This window comes from Elaeis guineensis, chromosome 10 (assembly GCF_000442705.2).
Source record: "Elaeis guineensis isolate ETL-2024a chromosome 10, EG11, whole genome shotgun sequence".
Taxonomy (NCBI): Eukaryota; Viridiplantae; Streptophyta; class Magnoliopsida; order Arecales; family Arecaceae; genus Elaeis; species Elaeis guineensis.
Window position 1 is genome coordinate 14,588,073 of NC_026002.2, and position 26,537 is coordinate 14,614,609.

The window sequence follows — 26,537 nt, forward strand, 5'->3', positions numbered from 1 at the left end:
ATAACGAACCTAAAAACCCAAACTAACACAAATTTCCTGGCAGATGAAAAGGTGTGCACCGGACAGTGTTTCAATTGGGAGGATAGAGGTTGTAATTACTTAAAATCTGGTAAAAGTATGACAAGTTTCTGAATTCACATCGGCTATATATTGAATCAAGGATGAGCACAATTAAGATCTGCAGTTTGCATTTGTTCTAAAACGATCTTGTGCAATAATAAAAGATGATATTTATTTTAAAACAATTTTGCACAACGCAAGAAACTCTCACAAGTGCAATATAAAAATATGATGTAATCAAGAGAATCCCAGCATCATAACACGGATGTGACCTCAAAAACTCGTAGTGGGTGGCATAGCTGTCGTGCTGTGAAATGCCATAACACATTGGTCTTGTTTAATGGGTTTAATTAGACATAATCTAGTTCAGATTATAGATACATTGATGTGACTAACTTGAAATTAATCTAGAAACTTGAAATTATATATTAGAAAGTGAGAAAAAATATTTGAAATTAGGCACTTAACCCTTAATATTTGAAAGCTATGTGAACTAAATTAGGCATAAGTTGTTGACAACCTTTCCAACAATATTGCTGCGCTACGAAATCACTTCCCAACTTAGCATAATGCATCTCGCTCTGTTGGCCGGTAGCTGAGCTCCACCAGAAACGAAGCGCGCAATGTAACGCCCGTGAACAAGTCGTCCAGCGGCTAAATTCGTTGAGCCAACTGGGACCCACGCGGGCCGGCTGCAGTCGCTAACGGGAGGGCAAGCTTCGAGTGGCAGCCAATCAGCGCGGCGTGTATTGCGTCGTCTCCCGGAAGGCGTTGCACCCCGATCTTCGGACTACCCGCGCACCGGATGAACAACGCTTCGAGGCGCACGGCAGTATACAGAAAAGTTCCCTGGGCCCACATATTCTGGGGAATTTTGCCGAATATTCTCGTGCCACGTCGCATGAGGACATTGTCGTGTGTATGGGATGGGTGCCCCACGGTAATAGCTCGTTCAACACCTCTAGCCGATGCGCTTAGGTTGGTGAGGGTGCTACTTGTTGCATACATATCTAACGGAATTTTATTTCGTCTCTCGTTTAATAGCCGGCCATCGTTCTCTCTCTCTCTCGTTTCTCTCCGCACGGCCCGCTTCTTTAGAGAAGGGAGAGGGACGCGGGGGGAGGAGGAGGAGGGGAAGAGAGGAGGGGGAGACGCAAGGGGAAAGCGATTTCCAGTCTCTCCCTCCGCTCGGTTCTCTCTGTCACCTTCTCTCAATTTATCGCAGTTTAGATCGATCGCGTAGTTTTCTTCCATAATTTTTTTCCTGCCTATTGATTCCTTCACGTGTGTAGGGTATCCTCTCTTGCCAGATTTTGATTTGTTTTCCTTGTTTTTATTATTGATCGACTTCTTGCATTCTTGTTGATCGGTGGTATTCTTTTGAAGTAATTGTGGAATTGATACAATTTTTGTTAAAGAGATGAATTGATGCCTTGTTCTGATAGGTTTTGGATATCATTAGCCTGGGCCTTTCTTTGTTTTTCCTGATCATTTTGGTTGGTTTATGTTGTCTGGCCAATGCATTGAGGTCTTTTCATTGTATCCAGGATTCAATGTTGAAGAGTTTCATTGCATCGGGGTTTGGGATGAGTTGATTTAAGCTTTTATGGTGTATTGGTTCGTGTGATTTGAAATAGATAGATAACTTTGATCTTTTTTCCGTTGTTCTTTTAAAAATTCATTTTAGTTTTGATAGTAACATGTAATATGGTGCTGGCAGAGCTCCTTCTATACTATTTTGGTTCCATGAATATACCTATAGATTTAAAATGAAAGCTTTTCTTGCTTTGGTTAGGGAGATTATTTTCTTGGATTGTTTTGACTGGTCTTATGACTAGAAGAGATGAAATGTGTCCTTTGTTAATGGATGTAGGCAATCCTGAGATCTGGAAGCTCTGATTAAAGTGCTGCAACCTAGTGTTGAAGATGGGGGTGATGTCGAGGAAGGTTTTGCCTGCCTGTGGAAGTCTATGTTTCTTTTGTCCTTCCCTGCGAGCTAGGTCTCGACAGCCAGTGAAGCGATATAAGAAGCTTCTATCTGACATTTTTCCTCGATCTCAGGTCTGCTTTTATATATTTACTTCTTCCTTCACTTTTTCTTCTTTAAATACTTGTTGTTCCAGCAGATAACTAGCTCCCCCTTGGATGTTTTCTCCTGTAACTTTTAAATTTGAACCACTTAGTTCTCCCTGTCAATGATAGTGATGGTAATCAGGTAAGTTCACTGGTTTTTCATGGTGTCATGCCAATTCTTTTTATGTCAAAGAAGAATGCTGCTTATTTCTTTTACGTTGATATGCTCTTCCTATTGATAGATGTTACTATTTTACTTGGTGTAAACTCTGGATAGTTTGTACTGTTATCCATAAGACTTTAAAATTCCGCTCCTAAGATGTTTAATAACATTGTCAAGCTCTAGTTTAAACTTGCAATAAGACCCAATATTCAGTTTATCATGGATAATCAATAGTGAATTCTGAATTAATTAATTAATAGCTTTTTTGTTTTTGAAATCCAGTACATGTCCACAGTTAGGATACACAAGCACAAATATAACAATAATGAAAACTAAAATTCATCCTTGAGTTATAATTAGTGTCATTTTGATAGGTGGAACTCATTGCTGCTTTCCAAATAAAGAAAGGATTTATTTTCAAAATAAAAAGAAAATATGCATAAACATTGAAATATTTGAGTTTTGACAATGTAAAATTCCTTGTGGAAATGAATGACCAATGTATGCTGAAATTGTTCTATTGCAATCTTCACAATCAACATATTCTTTTTGCAATGCTGACATGCACTAAGAAAAAATGACTAGATGATCCTTACATGGTGTAGTGGACATCACCAATGCTTCACCAACATCCACCCTTCTCACTTATAGAACCCCGACATCAAATTCTCCTTTCCATTAATTAGAGCTTGACAAAGGCTTGCTAGCATAGATCCTTCACTCATGGAACCCTAATCCTAAACCTACTTAGCTTAACCACTACCCTTTCCTATTTTGGCATGCATCTAAGCACCATAGACCCCTTATTGATCACATTAACAAAAAAAATGGGAACTAGGGTTCTGAAATACTTAACTAGAATTTAGGGAATATGGAGATCAAGGGCATGATGGGGCATGAGATGGTGTAAGGGAGGAGGGGGTGATGGTGGATGGTGGAAAACATAGAGGAGGGCTGTATTAGGTAAAAAAACATAATGAAAGGGATGGCTAGGCTACCATCAAAGCACCAAGTATTGTGATGCCAATGGCTGCTGTCATTGGCAATGGGTGCTTAGGAACGAGCATCAACATATTGAGAGCCCTTGTCAATTGCAAGGTGGGTATGAGATTTGGAGAGGGTGGCACCAACCATCGAGGGATGCCAATGGCTATTGTCATTAGCAATGGGTGCTGAATATGGAGCCTCAACACTTCAAGGGGTCTCATCAACTCCAAGATGGCTACGAGATTGGGGGAGGGGGAGGGTGATGCCATGATCTGTTGAGGAAGTGGGAGGAGGGGTTTTTATTGAAGGGGGGAATATGGAGATCAAGGGCATGATGGGGCATGAGATGGTGTAAGGGAGGAGGGGGTGATGGTAGATGGTGGAAAACATAGAAGAGGGTTGGATTAGGTGAAAAAAACATAGTGAAAGGTATGGCTAGGCTACCATCAAAGGCACCAAGTATTGTGATGCCAATTGCTGCCGTCATTGGCAATGGGTGCTTAGGGAGAAGCCTCAACATATTGAGAGCCCTTGTCAACTACAAGGTGGGTATGAGATTTGGAGAGGGTGGCACAAACTATCGAGGCATGCCAATGGCTACTGTCATTGACAATGGGTGCTGAACATGCTTCAAGAGGCCTCATCAACTCCAAGATGGCTACAAGATTGGGGGAGGGGGAGGATGATGCCATGATCTGTTGAGAAAGTGGGAGGAGGGGTTTTTATTGAAGGGCAAAGTACAATTGAGGGTTGTGAGTGAGATGGGAATAAAACCTGGTGCTACTCTACTTTAGGTCTGCCTGAAATATCTATTTTTAGAATAGACATGTTTGACAAGAAAAGCTATTCTAGCTCTAGTTTGGTTTCTGCAAAAGGTGTTTGAATGGAATAAGGCCTTGCCTTAGGGAAAGCACCATGCAAAAAAGGCATCATAGACCGCAGTCATTTTCAAAGCAAAGTTCATAATGTCTTGATGACATTTTGGGGTGAAAATACAAGGGATTAATTGACCATGTTAGTGCTCCACTTGACCACCAAAATTGTAGGTTATAACTTTTGTAGACCTACTAGCAGCTAAGAAGGAAATTTTTCGAAGAAAAGCAACCAGATCCCAACTATTCTCTTATTGAAAAGTAAAGAGTGTGATCGTCCTTATATGTAGCAATTAGCCTCTTTGGCTTCTAAACTTAGTCTACTTTAGGATTTTGGCTTCCTAACAGGCAGTGTTGGCCACAAAACATGCTTAAAAATTTAAAGAGTAAGATTCATCTTCAATGAAGCCAAAGCATTTAGACTGACTACACAATCTTGTATCCACTAAGAAAAAACATCACATTAGCAACAACATAGACAAATGAGGCACTGTGTTAAAGGGTGCATCAATGGACGAACAAAAGTTTTGCCAAGAGCATCCTGAATAGGGGTGGCAAATGGTTGATCGGGGACTTGCCGACTTCATTTAAAATTTTTCAAAATAAAAAAAAAGACCCCTGGGGCCCTATTTCAAATGAAATAGGAAACCAAGTGTGAAGCCCTTCCTCTCACCTCCTCAGCCCTCCTTCAGCGAACCCTCTCCCTCTCTCTCCCTCCCTTCCTCTCCCTCTTCCTCCCTCTCTCTCTCTCTCTCTCTCCCCCCTTGTCCCTCTCCTCTGTCCTCCTTTGGCTCTACTGTGTCAGTATGGGCCCAACACAAAATGACATAGTACCATTCGGACCGTGCTGTTGAGAAATCGGTATAGGTTTCGGTACCGACATAGCAATCCTTGGTTAGAACCAAGATCATTTGGGCTTTCGAAATAGGGCAGGATGTGAATTGAGCTAGGCTAGGCCATACTAGACGGGACTAATGTTTGTTTTGGAAGGTATTTGGTTCACTTAGTTTGAAATGACTTGCGCTTCCTATAAAATTCCTATCTCCTCCCATATCATTCTTGATATCAACCCCTTTTTTCTCTTCAAGTTTTACGTCTTGGTGGGATGGGGGGTGTCCAATCACCCCATTCTATTTCGGTGAGAAAATAGGACTGGGACGGATTTGGGACTTTGAAACCTATCCATGCGGGAAAAAAAGAAGAAAGAGGAAAGAAGGAAAGGAAGAAAAGATGAAGAAAAGAAAAAAAATGAAAGGAAAGAAGAAGATAAATGAAAAAAATAGAGGGGAGAAGAAGAAGAAAGAAAAAAGAAAGGAAGGGAAAAAAAAAAAAGAAAAAAGAAAGGAAAGAAAGAAAGTTAGAAAAAAGAAAGAACAACAAGAGAAAGAAAGAAAATAGGGTGAGAGATGGAGGATATCTATCAGGATGCATGATCAGGACCATTGATAGGACGTGATGGGATGGGGCAGTGGAGCATCCTATTCATGGAGAAATCGAGACGCCATCGTCCCATAGGATTTAAAACCTTGTTTGTCTTGCCTCTCTCTTCAATCGCTACCATGTTGGACTATCTCGTGATGACCTCTAGATCATGAGCTTCACATCATTGGACTACTCAATCTAGGAGACCATCTCTCCCATGGTTAGTAGTACTAGTATCGTGACTTGTGCTGGTTAGCTGCTAGGTTGTTACGATAAGGTATGGTATTGTACCTATATAGGATATGTCCTATGTAGCATCGTACCATCAGGTGCTAGTACCCCCAACCTAGTGAGAGGGGAAAGGAGGAAGAGAGGCATGGGGGTACTCATAGGTGGTGATCCAATGCGGGATCGTACGTAGGCAACATTGAAGGAAGCAGCAATAGTGAAGTTGTCAAGGTCATAGAGGGCAATGGGTGATTTTGATGAAAGGTTTGGGGATCTTTGAGGGATTGGAGTGGAAGACATTGAGCATGAAGAGTGGGTGGTTTAGGATGGAGAGAGGGAGGGGAGGATGAGGTGCTTGGTTGAGGTAATTTGTAGTGGCAATCAAGGTCAATTGACGTGAAGTTGTGGGAGGTCAGGATCAAGGGGTCAGGGAGGACTTTGTATAAGTGCATTCGTTTTGGCTTGAGCAAACTGATTCAATACCATCCAAAATGGGGCATTTCCATTAGGTTTGGTCCGATTAGATTGATATATCCGGGTTTGCCTCCTACCTTGTTTTGAAAGCTCGAACCATCCCAGTCCAAACTTGTCCAGTCCCACTTCACTGTGCCTTGAGGTCTTTAATGCTATTCAGTAGCTGAGATCCAACATCAACAACAGGTCCCTCACCCTCAATCACCTCTCCCTTGGCACCAACCTTGCTAAATTTGCCTCCATCATCGCCGATCGTCCTCTGCGCTCTCGATTCCATTCTCCACAGGCTTCTCCACCACACCCACCATAACTATCTTCTCTGAAAGCCACCATTCAGATGCCAGATCTCTGTGCCTCCCTCTCTCCCTCCCCTTCTCTGTATATCTCTCTATATTTGTGGATGAAACCCTTGATTGGGGAAACTTGGTGCCTGACTAGTGTGTAGCTGCATATGCAGCACCAGCTGGCCATCCTTTGAAAAAAGACAAAGAAAGTTCACTTAAATGTAATAGAGCTTGGTTTTCATGCACTAAAGTTGCAAAAGGAATGGAGTCAATAATTTAGTTGAGCAGGGGTTAGGAATTTGATACCCCTGGTGAGATATAGAACCTAATGTAATTTGTGTATTGGCTGTCACAAGATTCTCCAATGATTGAGATGCCTTGATAGGGCCTGCTCGCTTTGCATTGTTATGCCATGAATTCTAGAATATATGAGCTAGGGTTCTGGTACATTATTGACTAGTTAATGTTCACATTCACAATGTCTATAGATATGACATAGACATGCTATTTTAGACTTCCTGAATCTTCTATTTTTATGCTTTTTTATTTTTTCAATGTACTGTTTGATGGAGGTTGGTGCTTTAGTTCATTTTATTGGCTCGATTAGTCCATGTTCTTTTTTGATCGTATATCTTTTAGATTGTAAAAAATGAACCCCTCCAAAGTTTATAAAAAAAAAAAACTGGCTGTCTTGTTGAAATTTGCATGGCCATCTTAAAGTGAGGACCTCATGCAAAATGTTGTTACATCTCACACTAGAAAACATTTCAGATATTTTCATTGAATTGTGTTAATTACGTGAGTTGCTTGTAGATATTTATCAAATAAATGCAGTCTAAAAGAACTGATCATGGGGTTGTACTGTCATATTTTTCTGAAGTGAGAGCTAGTGCATTTACAAACAAATTACTTTAGAAGGTCCAAGGCAGGTCTAAGGCCATCTTGTAGAACTCTTGGACTACTGCCATAAGTGTAGGTAATATTTCTGATATTTGTTCCATTTCTGCATGCTTGTTGACTCACTAGGTTGTTTTTTGCCTGTTTGGCCCTTTTGTTTCTAGATTTACTCATTAACTGCATCCTAATTTGTCAATCTCAGCACTCTGTGTTGTATCGTGTAATATTTGCCATTAGCCATCTATTAAGCTCGATTATCTTGTACTTATGTCAATGTCAGAGACTAAACATCATGATTTTGAACTTATAGAAGACATTTCTTACTGACAAGGAGAGGCTTCTCATTGTTTTTGTTAAAAATTTCAGTTGAATGATTAACAGAAACATAAATTATTTTACTTTTTAGTTGCATGATTGCTCATGTGGTGAGTAATATAGAGAATTCTGTATAAATGTATTTACCAAAATAATTTGTTCGATTGTACATCATTTTCTTGCAGGATGAAGAACCAAATGATCGCAAGATAGGCAAACTATGTGAATATGCTTCTAAAAATCCATTGCGCATCCCAAAGGTAGTTATCCTTCTTTCTCTCTGCCCAAATATGAAAAAGAGGCTGTACTCTCATTGTTATATAGTATGCAACAAATTGTATGGTCTTTTCCTTTTATTGAGGTCATTTGATTCTACTTGTTGCTTTAAAAGGCTCAAATTGTAGATTTTCATTTGTTTGGGCTAAACCTCTTGAAGTTTCTTTCTGAATCATTTAAACAGCATTGACAAAAGGGTGGAAGATTTATATGTTTCTTAGGATTTGTTACCTTCCTTATATGTCAACAAATTCCTTGAAGTTTTTTTTTTCTTCTATTATTTGAAGTTCATTCCTTCAGTCAGTTTCACCTCACAGTTGGCTTCACTTGATGCAGTAATCATGTCAAACAAGGAAATATATTAGATTTCGTTAATTAAATTTTGGGACATTTGGGACTCTGCAAATGGAAGATGTCAAAGTTTTGTTAGCCTAGTCATTTACAATTCTTATGATGGTTTGGTGATTTTGTAAAATAATTTTATTTGTATTTTGTAGTTTGAATTGGTTTCTTGATAGCAACAACAAAAGTGGCCCGAAATGATTAATGTGGATAACTAAATTGATATTAAAGGGATTGTAATTATTGTATATTTATCATACTTTTGTACTCTTTATTTTCTGTATACAGATTTCATGCAGGTAAAAGATCATTATATTGAGAGGGGCCATGTTTGCAAGTTTAATTTCTAACTTGTCCCCTTTCTTAATTTTGTAACTCTTTTTTTTTTTTTGTGTGTGTGTGCCGCGCCGCACATATGACTACATTATTTCATTTCTTCAAACTTATCCAGTGTTACATTTAATATCTGTATAATTTTAGCAGATTACAAATTATTTGGAACAACGGTGCTACAAGGAATTGAGAATCGAGCACTTCGGCTCAGTAAAAGTTGTCATGTGCATCTACCGTAAATTATTAATTTCTTGTAAGGAGCAAATGTGAGTTGTTACTTCTGATGAATCAACTGCTTTGCTAGTTTGGTTTCATAAGTTGTTCACCACCATCTGCTCTTTTTCCATAATTAGCATTATCTCATCTTGTTTGCTGATGATGTTTTGGCTACAGTTTTTTATTACTGGTAAAGTACTAGCTTCATTTTTTTAAAAAGAAATCAGCAAGATAAATAACAGAATGCTGAAGGAGCTAATTCCATTCATGCAGATAACAAAAAAGATCAAAGGGAAAAGGGCAGAAAGGGTCGCGGACTTGATATGTTCTTCACTGTTGTAAATTTAGGTCCTTAGGTGAAGGTGAATAAAGAGGCTTTTTAGTATATGAGTCTAGAGGGAGTTTGTAATTACAAATTAAGCTGTTCTGCAGCATTTGACTGGTAATCACAAGCATATAACATTTAATAATCACTACCAGAACTCTCAAAATTGGTTAGACTAATAAAATTCAAAAGTGCTTGAGTTCCCACCTTATTTTAAACTTAGCCATTGCATATCAGTTTACATATTGTTTTCTCTTCATATTCATGTGGTTCGTATTGGCATCAATCGTCAGCAAATAAAATTAAGTGTTTAAACTTTAAACCTTGATATTGGGGCATAACCCAGTCTGCAGCCGGGTTGTATATATTAGGATGGCTAGATCAGTCATAAACATCCATTGAAAGCAAGAACTAACAGAAAAAGTAAACAGCAAATGTAGATTTAAAAACTGGTGTGTCGTGATGCTAGACCATCCCAGGTCTTGGGACATGAAGGTCTTGGTCCATCTCTCTACAGAGACCTGGGGTCCCGAATGTTTTAGGACAGCCTCTCTTGGTCCAATACAGTACCACCAGGATGGAAAAGAACAGACTGGGTCCTTAATCTTTGTTTTAAAATTTAAACATATTATGTGTATACATTAATGCTTACATTCTGAATCATATAATTGATCTTATCAAACTTAGATAGACCTTTGGCCCAAGGTTTCAAGTATTGTTGCTAGTGTGAGTGCAAGTCACTGACCTGCAAGTGCTATGCTGAAACGGAAAATATTAAATAAGACCATTTTCTAAAAATATTTTTTAAAATTTAAAAATTAAAAGAAATGATTGAGTGGGTATCATGCTAACCCTGTATTGTGCTTGGCATGATACATGCAAACTAGCATGGACTGGCATGTGATGGCACTTAAAATCTTGCTTTAGTCATTGTAATTCAATGCCGTATTCATATGCTTAATTTAGTAATATGACCCTTTGATAATGACTTTCATCCATCTAGAGATATATCCGTGGGTTAATGCTACTTGAAGCTTAGCCATAGTTTCTGAAAAGAATACTAACTATCAAGAAAGCCCTTTTGTTCCCCTCAGATTGATAATTAAAGTTTTATTTTATTTTTTATTTTAAATTATCTTCTAGCAAAGTGCCATATACCTAATGGGATGGCCCCTATATTTTAGCCATAAAATTTCCACTTTACAATATCCCTTAAATGGGATTGTCATTGAGATACTTATAAGGATGTGTACATCTTCCATGCTCATGAAAGAATGTATAATTATGATGCATTTAGTGCAGATGCCATACAAAGATGGTAAAAGGGCATAATTTTGCTAATTTAAACTTCTAACCTAGTTCCCTCATCAAACTAAAGCTTAAAGATCTGCTTAACTTCTCAAAAAATGGTTGTTAATCATGATAATAGAGTCTATAATGAATTTGTTTTGCTTTACAACGAAAGATTAAGAGAGAGAGAGAGACAGAAAATGAAAACACAAGGAAAGACAGAAAACTGAGGAGGTATGCTACCTCTTCATATATATATTCTTAAAATGAAATTGCTCATAATGGCAACTGGAAATGGTCTAATCTGCTCAGTTATGATGACCTAAAGTCCTGAAGTATAGGCCTAAAGCTAAATGTTGCTTAGCCAAATTTTACAACCATGGCATTTTCCCTTGGAGCCTGTAATTCAACCAACAGTGAATAGTTAAGCTCTTTATTTTGTCTTCATTATTGTGTCAAGGAGTCTCATGTGGAAGTTCGAATTTGTGGTACATATTTTTAAGGAGAAATACATATAAAAGTTGACTTGCAGCCTTTTACTGTAGTGGCAATTTCTTCTCTGATTGAGAATGGATGCAAATCTATTGATATTTGACATTGCTAATATAAAGATAAACTTTTGGGACTTTATTAATATTAGACAGAGGCTTGATTATAGGGAAAAATTTGTGCATGTCTTTTACAGAAAATTATGCTAAAGTATCTCTTCTAAAAAAATTAGAAATAATATATTCTATGAGAGTGCATTGGGTTTGTTTCGTTGGCTTATCTGTGTCCTTGAGATGAATATTCACTTTCCATGTCAAAATGTATCATCTTACTCCATCACTTAGACTATTTGCAAATCCAGCAAATTTTATAGGGTTAGCTCCATGAGTTTAAAGTGTTTGATGGACAAGCTAGATTTCCCTTCTTGGATTGGAATTCACAACCAGTCATAGAAGGATGTCCATAAAATCTACTGACTCCTTCCATGGAGTCTTCTTAACTTAAAGTTGTGCTCTTCTACAACTGACCCCATGATGGGAAAAGGTTGGGATGATATGCTGATGATCTCTTTTTTTAGCACCATCCCTCATATTTGTCTTTACTCGTGCAAGATTTGTTACGGATTTTGTATTAATTTGTTTCTGTGATTTTCTTAAATATATACCCTTTTCCTTTTTTTGGCTTAAAAGTGTGGACTAGAATAGAATGAAGATGCAGAAATTCTAAGATGGACGCATATGATGCAATTTTTTGAAGTGATTAAAATTGTTAAAAAATGTTTGCTGCACTTAGTTCCACTTCATAACCAAAAAGTTGGAGTCTCATGTTATTACAGTACATGAAGAACACATGAAGTTTAGGTGCGATAACATTTTGTTAAAAGACTGATTGTACGTTGTATTATTAAATTAATCAATTAATTTGGATGATTTTGAAGTGTTTTAGTAGCTTATACTTAATAATCGGCTAGATTGAGGAGTTGATAAGTAATTACAACTATTTTTATTTTGATATGATTTCCTGATTTTTATCTATTGTCTTTCACATGATATTGTAATTGAATATTAACTTATTAAGTATCCAGTGAAAATTGATTGTTTTATAGAAAACTTGTCTCCCTTCCACATCCATTTCTCTCGTCCTTCTTCCTTTTTCTTCCTACCTTTGTCCTCTTACAAGATTGTAGCTTGCTTGTATATTTGTTTCTGTCTTGAGAAGGCATTGGAGAAGCCTACAATTCAACTCATAGAGATGATATGAACATAGACAACAATATTGATTAATGGAGGAGATTCAAGAAATGTTGATGATTGTAATTGAGTTAAAATACATTGAGGGTGCATTGTTGACTTTAGGATTAGGAATTTAAGAGGAACATGGACCTTTCATGTTTCATGACCCACTTTGGCGATGTGTATATGGGAGCCTAAATAACATGTCACCAATGGAGACACCAAATGTCACACTCAGTCCCTTTTGAAGTTCTAAGGTTTAACTTATCAAGCACAATTGGTGGGATCTTCTGAGTTAATAATGCAAGAAATACCATCACATCAAGATGAATGGATAATATCTTTTGCAGCTATTCATTTGAGTTGGCCAATGATTTTATGCATTCAAATAAAAGATGGGCTGGTCAAAGAATGACCATTAATAATTCTTACTAGCTCAGATTGATACTTGTCCTTTTCTCAGAAGTGCTACAATATGATAGGTGCATAATCCAAAAACTATAACAAAATATGAAAGAAAAAGAGTATAAGAATAGGTATTATGGAGATGCTACTTTGAGCGAACATGTTTCTTAGAAATAACCTCTTAGGAGAGTCTTCTTCTTAAGCTAAAAGCCAAGAAGTTCTCTCTATAGAGTATATGTTTTCCTAAATAATTATCAAGGTTTCAAATACCGGCATCAGACCTTGTACTTGTTTTTTGCCTGAATGTTATGGTTCCAGCTACCAATACATGGTACAAGACTGCATGCCATACCAACACACTGTGTGCTGGTGCTGGAAACCAGCTGTAGGGTACCATTTGTACTGTCCTGTTCTGGCAGAATTTGGAAACCTTGACATTTATGGGGTCGCCTTCATTAAAACAATTCATTAATTTTATTCATGTTCTTCATCCTAACTAGTTTGTTTCTAATTTTATTAGAAGGAAGCTGCCGGTAAGAGTTTGCTTATATTTCCAGAATTTTTTGATTTAGCAATAAGAGCATCTTCTCTTGGAAGTCTCATTACATGTCATTCGGATGTATGCCATCTAAGCTGCCTGGCACATTATAAAATGGAATCATTTTATTTTTTATTTTTTCAGTGGATGCCTTAAAGGGTTGTATCCAGCAAGCTTATTTCTCCTTAGTGGTGCTCATTTATCATCTTATTTCTCCTTAGTGGTGCTCATTTATCATCTAAAGGAAAAGAAGATGTAACAATTATTCTCAAAGGGGATCTGTTGAATTATGATATAGCCAAAGTTATTTCTATGTTCACATGGAACAAAGCATTACTTTTCCTGGTATATCACCAACTCGTTTTGAGAGTTGTAGAGCTAAAATTGGGAATAAAATAAAGTAGTTGGAGAGCATACTTAGCACTTTATTTCCTAGCATTATCTTTTAACTAGGAAACATGCAGAAAATTAAACTTGGCTTCAAACTAGATGCCCTTTGATGTGATATGCAGATGGCCATAAATAACTAAATAAGCACTTCATATCTGCTTCCATGTCTTTTCTAATAGATTTCTAACTTCGATGTTAATAGAGAATTATAAGTTTGGCCTTTCTGATTGTTTGGATGATTGGTCACCACTGGCACTCATTTAATGCATGGAAGAGCTCTTCCATGGTTGTATTTGACCTTTCCTGTTCTTTCCTCAATTTGCATGCATTTAGTTCTCGTCTGTGAAGCTGGATCGTGTTCTACAGTTGATTTTGATTTTTGGGTCTGCTTATTGTCCTCTTTTTTTTTCTTTGATATGTAATTTTAAGCTGCACAATTCATTTCCTCCTCTCCCTATAGCAGTCATAATTATCTTTTTATACTGATATTTTAAAGCAGAAAACCAGAAACTTCTGTATTCTATTTTCATGAAATTAATAGCAATCCTTTAAAATTGAATGATGACCGGTAAACTGAACTTTTTGCAGGCCACTGTTCGCTAGCAGCTTATTGACCATTATATGCACTCTCTTGGATCAAACAAGGCAGGATGAAATGCGAATTATAGGATCCCATACCTTTTTTGACTTTGTAAATAGTCAGGTTGGTATATTTGTTTGGGAACAAGAAAATATGACAAACGCTCTAATCTGACAATTGATAATCTAGTCAAGCTAGAAGCTCATTCCTTACAAGAAACTCACTGTATATGCATTGCTATCACTATATTTCAGAGGGACGGTACTTACATGTTCAATTTGGAAGGCATTATACCAAAGCTCTGCTATCTGGCTCAAGAAATGGGGGAGGATGAGAGGGCACACAATCTGCGTGCAGCGGGCCTGCGAGCCCTTTCTTCTATGGTTAGTTTTCTCTCATGTGTTTAGTAGATGGCACTTTGTTGATTCATCAGAATATTGCTGTAAATATAAGGATTATGCACAGTGCTCTGTTGATTCATCAGACATTGAAATAAAAATTAATTACTGTGCTTTATGGGACTTCATTTCTGTTGAAAATCATTTATATTGCCTCTTTATTGATAAGATAAGCTACAAGTCTTGTATTGAAAATATGAGTATCTTTAGTATGTGTTGAAATCCTATTTTTTGCTTTGGGCAACAGCATTATGGTGTTTTTACCTTGTCTACGTTCTATTATTGTAACATGCAAAAAGTGACCGAGGACGTTGACTTCGAGCATTAGCTGATATTTTGCTACTGGAAGAAGAGATCTAAATAGCAAATAAAAATGTCAGCTTAGCAAATAAATGGTTTTAAAAATACAAATGTCTATAGTGCAACATCATAGTATTGTAGAAACAGGAGCAGGGAAAGAGCCGTGAGCATTAGAAAATAAGTTTTGTTGTACCATATACTTGGTAGAGAGGATATCTTGAAGTTTGCTTGGATCATTTTCCACAGTATTGATAGGAATATTAGTACATCTACAATAAGGAAGCCATCAATCAGAGACTACACTATCCTCCATATTATTGGATTATTGCAATGGTTGGAGAACTCAAAATCAAATCATCATTCTCCTTGGTCCTTGCAGCACCTGTTGTGTGGTTACCACGTCAAACCTGATTGTTACTAACTCACCTCCAGGAGGTTAAGGCTGCCAGGGATAGGAGTATTGGAACTCTTGCTATTTGCAATTAGTTTCAGCTAGTAAAAATGGCATGCTTGAACTCCTGTGAATTTTCTCTGGTCCTTCCAGATATTCTAAACAACAAAGCCAACAAACGCAGCTGAATAAGATGTATAACTTCCATTCTCCTTTATATTTTGATTACTCGGCCCAAGATGAACACTTCATGATTCCTGTGTTACACTTAATTCTTTCTCCAGCTACAATTTCTTTTCTAGACAGATGCTTGACAGCAAGCTGTAATCTGTTTTGTTCTTGAATAATGCAACCTTAAACAAGTATCAGTTCATGTTATCAGCTTAAGATGCTGCAAAATTCTCCTCATCTCACCCTTTAATCATGCGTTGTCTCTTCAGTCCCATCATTATGTCTTTATTTGCATCACTTAGAAACATGGACTGGACATTGTTTTGCTTCATTATAGGTCTTGGATATTAGTTGAGCAATCCTTGATGTCTGGCTTGGTGCCATTATTCCTCAAATGAGTGGATTTTCAACCCTGAGAATGATGTAAATTCTGCCTGAGCCATTGCAAATATTTGTGCTATTGAAAGGTTCAACCTATTCTTATAAACCATGATGTGATGTTTCTCACTAAATCGAGACTTAAGACCTGTTTCAAACATGAGAAATCTGCCTATATCTCATCATTTGGATAACGAATGGTTAGAGTTGAAAATCTGCCTATATCTGATTCTTATCATTTTCAATTGTCAGTTTTACTAAAGGTGCATTTCATGTACTCCATTTTAGTTCTGCTGATTCTTGAGCCCTTATGATTTAAGGCTTTCTTCCATCCATTAATCTAGCATTTAATCTTATTCTTTTTTCAATCACTTAACAATATATCATTTGCAAATAAGTCAATAGACATCATTAATGTGGAATAATAAGTTAAAATACATTTCTATCTCTTGATTTTTTTTTTTTTCAATTTGTTATTAAAATATGGTCTTTCTTGGGAGACAATGAAAGTTTAATGTTCGAAATTGAAATTAATTTGAATCATCACCTTGCATTTAGTGGATTCCTTATTTGCACAATTTTGATTACATATTACACTCAATTAGTATGCATATTCGTGGACCACTTTTTTCCTTTTATTTATGCATGATCTATTATTGATGCATATGTTTGCCTTCATTATTATTCACAGGTTTGGTTTATGGGTGAATACTCCCACATCTCTGCAGAATTTGACAATGTAAGCTTGCTTATGTTGCAATTTTAGCATTTCAAATTAATTGAAGCGTTAATTTTGCAATTTTCTTTTTTGGTTCTTTCTATAAGGCTTATTGATATGGTGCAGTCATAAGTAATTACCACAACTAAGAAATAGATCCTAACTTTAGAAAATTACTTCTATTACAATTAAGTTTCAATTAACCTGATAATCTACCTAGGAGCTCTGAATTTCTTGCATGTACAGACCATCTAGCAAATGAAACACATCTTTATGTGAAAATGTTCTGAAGAATAATTTAATATTTTCTGAGAAAGGAATTTTTAAGCAATTTGAGATGAAGGAAAATGAGAAAGACTGTGCTGCACTTGTGCAAGAAACCATTGTGCAGATGGCCATTCTGATGTTCATATGTAGGCATCATGGACAGCTGGGATCAACATTTTGAGATGACTATGGAGTAAAACTAGGAATAACACAGGAAACTAGAAAGCTTGAGAGCTATACTAATTGAGATTAAAACTAAAGAGGTGGTTTTGATTATGTTGATGAATGTTGCAGACTTTGTTGAGGGCTTTGATAAACTTGAGTTATGAGGTGAAATTGAAACAAGTTACATCGAATGATGCTACAATATACATTAGAAATGTTTTACTTTTCTATGTCCATGTTTTACCCAGTAAAAGTTTTGTATTACTTCCAAAAAGCGGGGATCAGTAAATTATCTTGTCGAACAGCTATTGACTAGTGAAGTGTCCCTACTTCCTCTACGCAGCTTATTGGAAAATGTAGAAAACTTGAACTGTTATTCCTTCAATAACATCATTTTCATCATTATTTTTCTTGCTGTTGGCATGCCGCCATGTTTCTTGTGGTCTTTGCAGTATCTGAGATGCACAGTACTGGTGTCTTGCATAATTTTTTATTATCAACTCAACCTTCTGTTGCAGTCTCACATCTCAAACTCCACATGTAACCTTTTTACTTTTTACCTAATCTCTGCTTCTAGCATTCAAATATAGAGCATAGAGAAACAATTGTCAACTTGTCCTTATGTTTGACAGTGATAAGATTATTTTGAATCCTACACACTCATTCCCTTGATATTTGTCATTTATTTATTTTTAATCTATTTTTCATATACAAAAATGCTTCATGAAGAGCCTTTATTTCATTGCAACTTGCCATTAGTGGTTGTCTTTGCTGTTAAACTTTTATTAATACAGGTTGTTTCAGTAGCTTTGGAAAATTATGAAAGCCCCTATAAGAGCTCTGAGGAGCATAGTGACAATGACCCACTCTCCCAAAGCCAACGGGTGCAAGAAGTCCACAAAGCCGAGGGTCATGTATCTCCTTTCCCAGTTTCCACAGCAAGGATTCCTTCTTGGAAAAGCATTGTAAATGGTCAAGGGGAACTAAATCTGACTGTGTAAGACTTTGTGACCTAGAAGACTGCATTCGTGCTCTCAAATTAGCTTTTCTTTGATAGTTTGATGAACAATTATGTCCATTCATATCAATTTTGGTTCATCTGGATAGGGAAGAAGACAAGAGCCCCAGTTTCTGGTCAAGGGTCTGTGTGCATAACATGGCCAAGTTGGCCAAGGAAGCAACCACTGTACGACGTGTTTTGGAGTCTTTGTTTCGGTATTTTGATAGCTGCAATTTGTGGTCACCTCGTAACAGGCTTGCTCTCTGTGTTTTGCTGGATATGCAAATAGTAATGGAAAATTCTGGTAAGAATGTGTCCATCTTATTGATTTTGTATTACATTCAACTGTCTTCAGGCATTTAATACCGAGTAGACTTTTTCTAACTACACAAATTCCTATCTATTTACCTTATCAGTATGTTTTCTATCTTGCAGGGCAAAACACTCATTTGTTATTATCTATATTAGTCAAGCATCTTGAACACAAGACTGTCTTAAAACAACCTGACATGCAGCTAAACATTATTGAAGTAACCACCTGTCTTGCTGCCCAATCAAAAGCTCAGAGTTCTGTAGCAATAATTGGTGCAATAAGTGATCTACTGAGGCATTTGCGCAGAAGCATGCAGTGCACGCTTAGTAAGTTAGACTTGGGTGATGACATGATCAAATGGAATAATAGATTTCAAAAGGCTGTAGATGGGTGCCTTGTTCAGTTAGCCAAGAAGGTAGGTTAATTAAGAATTTCTTAAAATTGTTTGGCTCATACAGAGAAATATTTCAGAGGTGCTTGTGCTTATTACAAGTCCCATATGAGCACAATTTCAGGAATTAGAATTGTTCAAGATTTTCACAGGAAATTCATGCAATGACCATGGTTTTCCTGAAAAATGTGTATAATTTTGTCAGCAGCAACTGTCTGCAACCATTGCTAATGTAATGATTTTGATTTGTGCCTCTGCTATTTAGGTTGGTGATGCAGGACCTGTTCTTGACATGCTGGCTGTGATGTTGGAAAACATCTCAAGCACTGTATCAGTTGCAAGGGCAACCATTTCTGCAGTTTATCGCATGGCACAAATAATTGCATCAGTACCAAATTTGTCCTATCAGAATAAGGCAAGTTGATGTAATCATTTTATTTAAAAATTTATTTAGTATACTTTTATGCAGTGTTATTTCGAATTTCCTGATATTATGTCCAGCCTCCATTTTACATTGCAGGCATTTCCTGAATCCCTGTTTCATCAATTGCTTTTAGCTATGGTCCACCCGGATCGTGAAACACATGTGGGGGCACACCGTGTCTTCTCTGTTGTGCTTGTTCCATCATCTGTGTGCCCTCATCCTTCTTCAGCTAGTATGGGTTCATATAAGATACAGGATCTTCAAAGAACCTCTCAAGAACTGTCTCTGTCTTTTCATCTTCAGCTGCTCTTTTTGGGAAGTTAAGAAGAGAAATGTTTTCCTTGAGAGAAAGCACATGTCAGGACAATGTGGATAAGGTTTCTAATAGTGATGATGGACAACAGAATAGTGGCAATGATGCAAAACTTTATAAACTTCAGTCATCCCAAAGTCGATGCGTAGCATAAAAGGCACTTCATTACCCTCAATTTCAGAAGAAAATTCTTCGAGCAATCCATACAGGGAAATGGTACATGCTAAACATGCTCATCAAGTATATACTATTAGATGAGCTGTCTAGAGTCGCAGCTAATTTTTCCAAATATCACCACAACTTGACTCTTCCTATGTGCTAAACTTCAGGACCCAATTTCCCTTAGGTTGAGTAGTCGCCAGATTACATTGCTTCTTTCCTCCTTGCGGGCTCAGGCCATGTCACCTGAGAATACACCAGAAAACTATGAAGCCATTGCTCACACTTACTGCTTGGCGCTTTTGTTTTCTCGAGCTAAGGTAAATGCATTATATTTAGGGTGCTATGATTTTGTAATTGTTGCAATATTTCAATTGAAAAACTCTGTATTATTTTGTGATAAGATTATTTATATGTAGAAATTGTAGAGTAATGTTGCATTAAGACATAACTTGATTTTGTTTGTCATCACACAAATACAGACCTGCATTTAGCATAGATACAGTCCTGGAATGATAGGACAGGTTTTTGTCTAATTGTCGATTAATATACTCATGCTATGATATACCATTCTTGTGATAATCGTATTTTTTTTAATGATAGGTAGTCAACTTATTGCACTCGTCTTCAATTGCTTTTCAGATGGAGGAATATCGTTATCTTTATTTATTTTTGTTAACTTTCTAGTGCACAGGATGGTCTTTCTCCTAGAGGAAGATCTATCCAACAATAAAGTAGCAAGATAGGAGGAAGAAGCAGCAAAAAAAACTTTCAAGCTCACAGAACAATAGAGAAGAGAACTAGAAATTTCATTCAATTCAAGATGGCCTTTTACAAGGGCTAAGCACCCCTAATTTGGTACAATGTCCCTTTTCTGAAATTTTTTTTAGCCTATTTAGGCATCAAAAGAAAAGAAACAAGAAGAGAGAAAAAGGAAGAGAATTTCACCTGGCTAGTTGTGAGATCAAGGTGGTAATGGCTACAAATCCCCTCTCCAAGCTTTCCCTACTCCCCACCTCCTCCACACCCTCCCTGAATTCAAACGAGAGGAGAAAGGGTGAGAAGGCCCTTTCTCTCCTTTACCCAAATTCAAAGTTGGAGCTGATAAGTGCCAATCAGAACTGAGCTGAACCAAGTAGAACCAGGAAGTTCCACTTGGTTTGGACCAGTTCTACCATGACTTGAACTGAAACTAGGAACCATCCCAATGCTGTGTCACTTCAGTTTAGTGTTTCCGAACTGGGCGCTTTGGGAACAGTTCCATTATTCTTATTCATGAGTTAGTATATAAAAGTTTAATACCTTTGGTTCTATCTTGTGAATGAATCTCATTAGGGTAATAGGGTTACTTGAGGTCCATTCATGGTATGGACCACCACTTTATGTCTAGTCCCATCTGACTGAAAATTTTATTCCTGCCCCTTGATTTAAGTTTATTTCATGTTAGCCCTTGGATATACACACACAACTGTGTGCATAGCAGATATAACTGTGACAAAAATAACCTGACTATGTGCAAAACTCTGGCCAAACTATTTACAGGGAGTAGACAAAATGCTAGCTGTGAACAGGCTAAACAACAAATGGCAGTCAAACAAAGGACTGGCTATCAAATTTTCCTTCTTATTGCTACAATACTACTTATGCTATCTTTTTTCTAACTTCATTCTTTTGTGATGCAGAATTCATTTAATGAGGTATTAGTTCGGAGTTTTCAGCTTGCGTTTTCATTAAGAAACATTTCACTTAGAGGAGAAGGTGAAGTTCAAAAAATTTGGTTTAATTCTATTGGTAGTGCAGATGATTGGTAGCTTCTTTTTAGCTGAAACTCATTGATTTTAACTAAGTCTTTTAAACTTCGTGAACCATACATAGTTCTATGCTTTAATTACTTCCTAATTATGGCAACTTTGATTTAAATCTCAGTGGAAACTTCTTGCTGACATAGGCTTGGCACATTTACATTTACCTCATGTATGTTGATTTAGGGTCCCAAACGTGCAGAAAATTTCATGGGGTTTGATGCAACTTTTGGCATGTCTGACAACGCCCCTTGTTCAAATGAATACTTGCAACGCAACTTAATTACATAATGAAACTACTCCATCTTTCCTTTAGGGCATCATCCTAAATATATATGCAAGCGGACTGATGCACCAAGAAGCTTCTCCCTTCCTCTCACACTCAAGGTAGATTCCCACCAAGAATTTGCAATGCAGACTAGGGTGGCTCTGAGAAATGTTGAGTCTGAAGGTGAAGTTAATTATGAAACTTTCAGCAAATGATAATGAAATCCATCAGATTTTAGAACTTATATTAAATATATGTAATATTTAAGAAGTTAGCAGCCATAGACTCCACATAGAAATATGATCCGACCATATAACATGGTCACGTACCAAGAAAATTCAGAACAGAATTTGATGATACAAAGAGGGCCCAAAGAATAGCAGCAACAGGTTTTAAGGGTCAAAAATAAATATGGACACATCAATCCTAAAGGTGAATGGTGTATTTTGTGAATGAAGAGACAGATACAAAGACGAAATAGATGAGTAGTGGGGAAAGTAGAAGTGTAGAACCAAGGTAAAAATACTCATACAGTCTCAGTAAACATAGGAAGGATTTTCACATCATGCTTGAATTTTCATGCATGAAAGCTATGCAAAGTAACCAATAAAAGGATGTGGAGACAGCTGGTTAGCTGCGATAACCAAGAAGAACAAAGAGAAATAAAGAGGAAGAATGGAGTAGAGGAGGAGGGATAGATTAAAGAAAGAGGAAGAAGAAGTGTAGGGGGATATAGATATAGAGGCATCATAGGTATAAATATGATATCATACCATATTGCTCTGTAAATTACCAATGGTACCTGTATGTGTACCAGTACTTCATCCTTGGCTATATATGTAATTAACATCATAATTCTCATATATGCATACATTGAAAACCTATGAATATATAAGTCGATAGAAAAACAAGCATGCCATGCTAAATAATTACATTTTATGATGTTCTCATACTTTAACAAAATAAAGTACCATCCTAGTATATATTACTAGTTTTACCATGAAGCATAATGTACTAACTTAAGTCAACTTTGTCAGGAGCATGCAGAGTGTTAGAAGCAGGATTCAGGTCTCAGCGGACGTCCCAGGACGTCGGGATGGGGTACCATCCCATGTGTTGGGACAGGCCATCTTGCTAGCATCCCAACGTCCTAATCGGGGCGTCTTAGAACATCTTCTATCTTAAGTGTCGAGACGGGACGGGATGGTGACGCATCTCGTTCCATGAAAAAATCGGGACAGTTCTGTATACGGAATTTAAAACCTTAGTCAGAAGCTTGACTCTTGCAATATGTTGGATTTGCAATACCCTAGTTAGTGACAACAAATTATAAGATAAAATATTTAAAATTGATTTTAAGTTATGCGTCCGGATGGTACCATTTTCTGTATCTATTTAGATGGACCTAGAATGATGAAAACAAAGAAGTATTGGCTTACTAGAGCTAAGTTTGGTCGATAATTGATAGTGGGTGGAATGCAACATTTTGAAATGGGTGCAATGCCTCTAGTGGGAAATTGGTCACAAGGTACCATTCAAGTTCTTGAGATACAAAGATATGCCATTGGATTTTACATTTACGTGTGTACGGGCATGCATGAATTTGTGTCACGTACTTGTGTTCATAGCCGAAACACGCATACTATTAAGTGGGAACTAATTCTTTAAACTATGTTGGGAAGATCTTCTCACAAGCAACTGAGTTACAAATGTCCAAAACATGTTGATATCCTTCTAACTATTTTGTGGTGACCATAACAGGCTTGATAGTTTTTACAACATATATGGTTATATGTGTCAAAGAAGTGGCTTGATCTTCTTCAGTATAATTTATGAGTTATTCCAACTTTTATTACTTAGCCCTTGCTTTGTATAGAACAGTTTAGTGCCTGTATCCAGCTTTTGTCATCAACTTCCTATACTATCTTTGCATGTCAAGGATTAGCATCATCCCATGCTATGAGGGGCAATACTGCAACAGTAACCCACTTCTTGTACATACTAGGTCATTGCTTTTATAGTTAACTTTTTGAGGACCATGCTCTCACATTGTATAACAACCTAGATGATTTGTTTTATTTGTCATTTTATCGATAAATTCTTTTTTTGATAAAATCAACTTCAGCAGCTGATATTTTTTTTTACCCTCTGTAGGTATAATGCCGCCATCACGACGCCGATCCCTTTTCACTTTGGCAACATCCATGATTGTTTTTTCGGCAAAGGCTTTCAATATTATACCTCTAATTCCAATTGCTAAGTCATCACTCACTGAAAAGACGGTAAGCAATTTTTTTGGAGTTGGATCATGTAATATAATGTGTATCTCTTTTTCTTGCCTTGCTTTTTTTTTTTTTTTTTTTCCAGTTGGATCATGTAGTACAACATCCTGGACAAGGCCTATCTACATTGGGTGCCAGAGGCCTAGATAGCAATATGAAACAATTTGTCGATGCTTCATCAAAATATTTTAGTTCAGTCTATCTAGACATAATCAGCATCACCTGTCCCTCATCATATACAAGGTAAATGAGAAGGGACACCTGGGTGGACAAAGTTTCAGTCTGCTCAACTCATACCCCATTGGGTAAGATCTGATGGCTAGATTTCACTTGGAATCCCAAACAATTATGGTGGATGCTATTCACTTGGAGCATTGGATCCTTACCAAACAGATCACTGAACTTTCAGTCCCCTCATTAAAATGGTGCCATTTCTTTGCATACAATTGTGTTATTATTCGATCATATATGTGCATTCAAAGAATGGAATATTTGATTTACCTCATTTCTTTAGGCATTGATGGAAAATAAAAAAAAGTTAGGTGATTTTAGGTGCTTTTACATTTTAGGAACTCCTTAAGTGATTTTAAAGTAGGTTTAAGAGTTCTTTTTTGAGTGGAACTAGAGTGAGAAGGTCTTACTTCGGTGTATGTTAAATTGGATAAGTGATAAAGTTGTTAGGATTTGACTCTTAGTTGTTTTAGATATCTTTCTATCATGGTATATGATACCAGAGTGAACCACTTAGTTCAATTGGTATTGTACCATGATTCATGATCTCGATATGAAATGGAGCTCAAACCATCTGATTCTGGTCCTTATTGGGCGGAACCATTCAATTTCAGGCAAAGTTTTAAATCCCGTGGGACGGAGGTGTCCCGCCATCTTTATGGAACGGGACGCTCCACTGTCCCATCCCGATAGCCATCCCGATCATGCATCCCGATAAATATCCTTCATCTTTCTTCCTTTTTTTTCTTTTTTTGTTTTTTCTTTCCTTCTTTTCTTTCTTTTTCTTCTATCTTCCTTTCTTTCCTTTTTTGTTCTTTTTGTCATTCCTTCCTTTCTTTCTTTTTTTTCATTTTTTATTCTTTCTCTTTCCTTCTTCCTTCTTTCCTTCCTTTTTTTTCTTCTCCCTTCCCTTCTTTCTTTCATTTTTTTTCTTCTTCTTTCCTTTCATTTTTTCTTTTTTAATCATCCTTTCTTTCTTTCTTCTTCTTTTTTTGTATGGATAGGTTTCAGAGTCCCGATCCCGTTTTCTTATAGAAACGGGCCGGGATGCTCCCCATCCTTTCGGGACGTAAAATCTTGGTTTCAGGCAGTTTAGCCTAGTAATGGTCTGATCCGAACATGATTGACCCTTCCTATTCAATAATTTAGGATAGTTCAGCTTGGTACGAGTCAGTATGGTACGATAACAATATGATACCATATCATTTAGTCACCGGTATACCATCTAGTACCGAGACTACGAATCTTGCTTTCCACATGGGATTTAATGGGATTAATAAATTTGCATTTTAGGGAAGTTTTTGGATGTACGAATGGAGATAAATTACTCAATTATTAGAAGTCCTAGTTTACTCCGAACAGACCTAATCCAAGTCATAAAAATTACAAAAGGGCCCTATATAATGGCCATGGAAAGGTCCTGTATGTCATTTATTTTAATAAGAAATAAAGGATTTCTCTGGCCCGGACAGCAGGGTTGTGCATCACTCTTTCTTAGGTCCACCTATGCTTTTGAAGACCATTCCTTGGGTGTCCTGCATTGGAAATTTTCTTTTCAGTGTTGAGTCTTATGTCCATGTTATCAATGTTTTCTACAGGATATACTTGTCTGTATTTTAATGTTCAGGTACTATTAAATAGACTTGCCTGTTTCCTTGTTGCTACCATGTAGGCATTATCTGTTGGGGCGTTACTTTGCCTCTTTTGTGGTATTAGCTGTATCTAATGGGCCTTATCCTGTCAACATAGGGTTGGTGATGATTGTTTAGGTAATAGGTTTTTTGATATGACACTGTAGTAGCTGAGTGTATAAATGCATATTCATCATGATTTCTCTTTAAACTAAAAACTAACTTTCAAAGGACAATGCTATCCACCAGGTTGATCCATTTCTCCACTTGGTTGATGATGGCAAACTGCAGGCTGTGAATACTGTTACTGATCTTTTGACAAAAGTTTATGGATCGAAAGAGGATGATAATGCTGCTCTGGAATCTCTTTCAGCACTAGCAATTATGGAAAATCAATCAAAAGAGTCCATGGTTTCTGTGATTGTGAACAGCTTGGAAGATTCACTAAGAGTAACTGCCATCATAAACTTTTTAAGAATTTTCTTTTTTGGTTAAAAATATGTTAAAAAATGGTAAATGATTTATTGACTTCTGTGTCCTTCTGCAGTCAGAGTTATCTGCCATAAGAATGCAGTTGCTTGATGACTTTTGCTCTGATGATGCATGCCCACTGGGGACTCTGTTCACGGTGTCACCTGGACAGAGTACCCCATTTGGTTCAAAAACAAACTCTATATCTCAAAAGGTAGTCACTAACTTTTTTCAGTTGATTTTCAATGTCAGCATTGTGTGAAGATGCCTATT

At 37.0% G+C, this 26,537-nt stretch overlaps 1 protein-coding gene across 1 annotated transcript in view; it reads left to right on the forward strand.

The window, feature by feature from the left end:
* The first annotated feature begins 1,214 nt into the window (after window positions 1–1,214).
* Window positions 1,215–26,537, forward strand: part of LOC105053077 (protein SEMI-ROLLED LEAF 2) — a 31,000-nt gene continuing 5,677 nt past the window's right edge. The window contains 19 exon segments of the mRNA XM_073244386.1: window positions 1,215–1,353; window positions 1,934–2,121; window positions 7,961–8,035; window positions 8,877–8,992; window positions 14,200–14,314; window positions 14,446–14,574; window positions 16,521–16,568; window positions 17,774–17,976; window positions 18,087–18,283; window positions 18,415–18,707; window positions 18,949–19,098; window positions 19,204–19,375; window positions 19,378–19,557; window positions 19,560–19,636; window positions 19,750–19,899; window positions 21,262–21,337; window positions 23,804–23,931; window positions 26,043–26,243; window positions 26,341–26,478. Coding sequence (XP_073100487.1) covers window positions 1,987–2,121; window positions 7,961–8,035; window positions 8,877–8,992; window positions 14,200–14,314; window positions 14,446–14,574; window positions 16,521–16,568; window positions 17,774–17,976; window positions 18,087–18,283; window positions 18,415–18,707; window positions 18,949–19,098; window positions 19,204–19,375; window positions 19,378–19,557; window positions 19,560–19,636; window positions 19,750–19,899; window positions 21,262–21,337; window positions 23,804–23,931; window positions 26,043–26,243; window positions 26,341–26,478 — 2,583 coding nt within the window. The 5' untranslated portion in view covers window positions 1,215–1,353; window positions 1,934–1,986.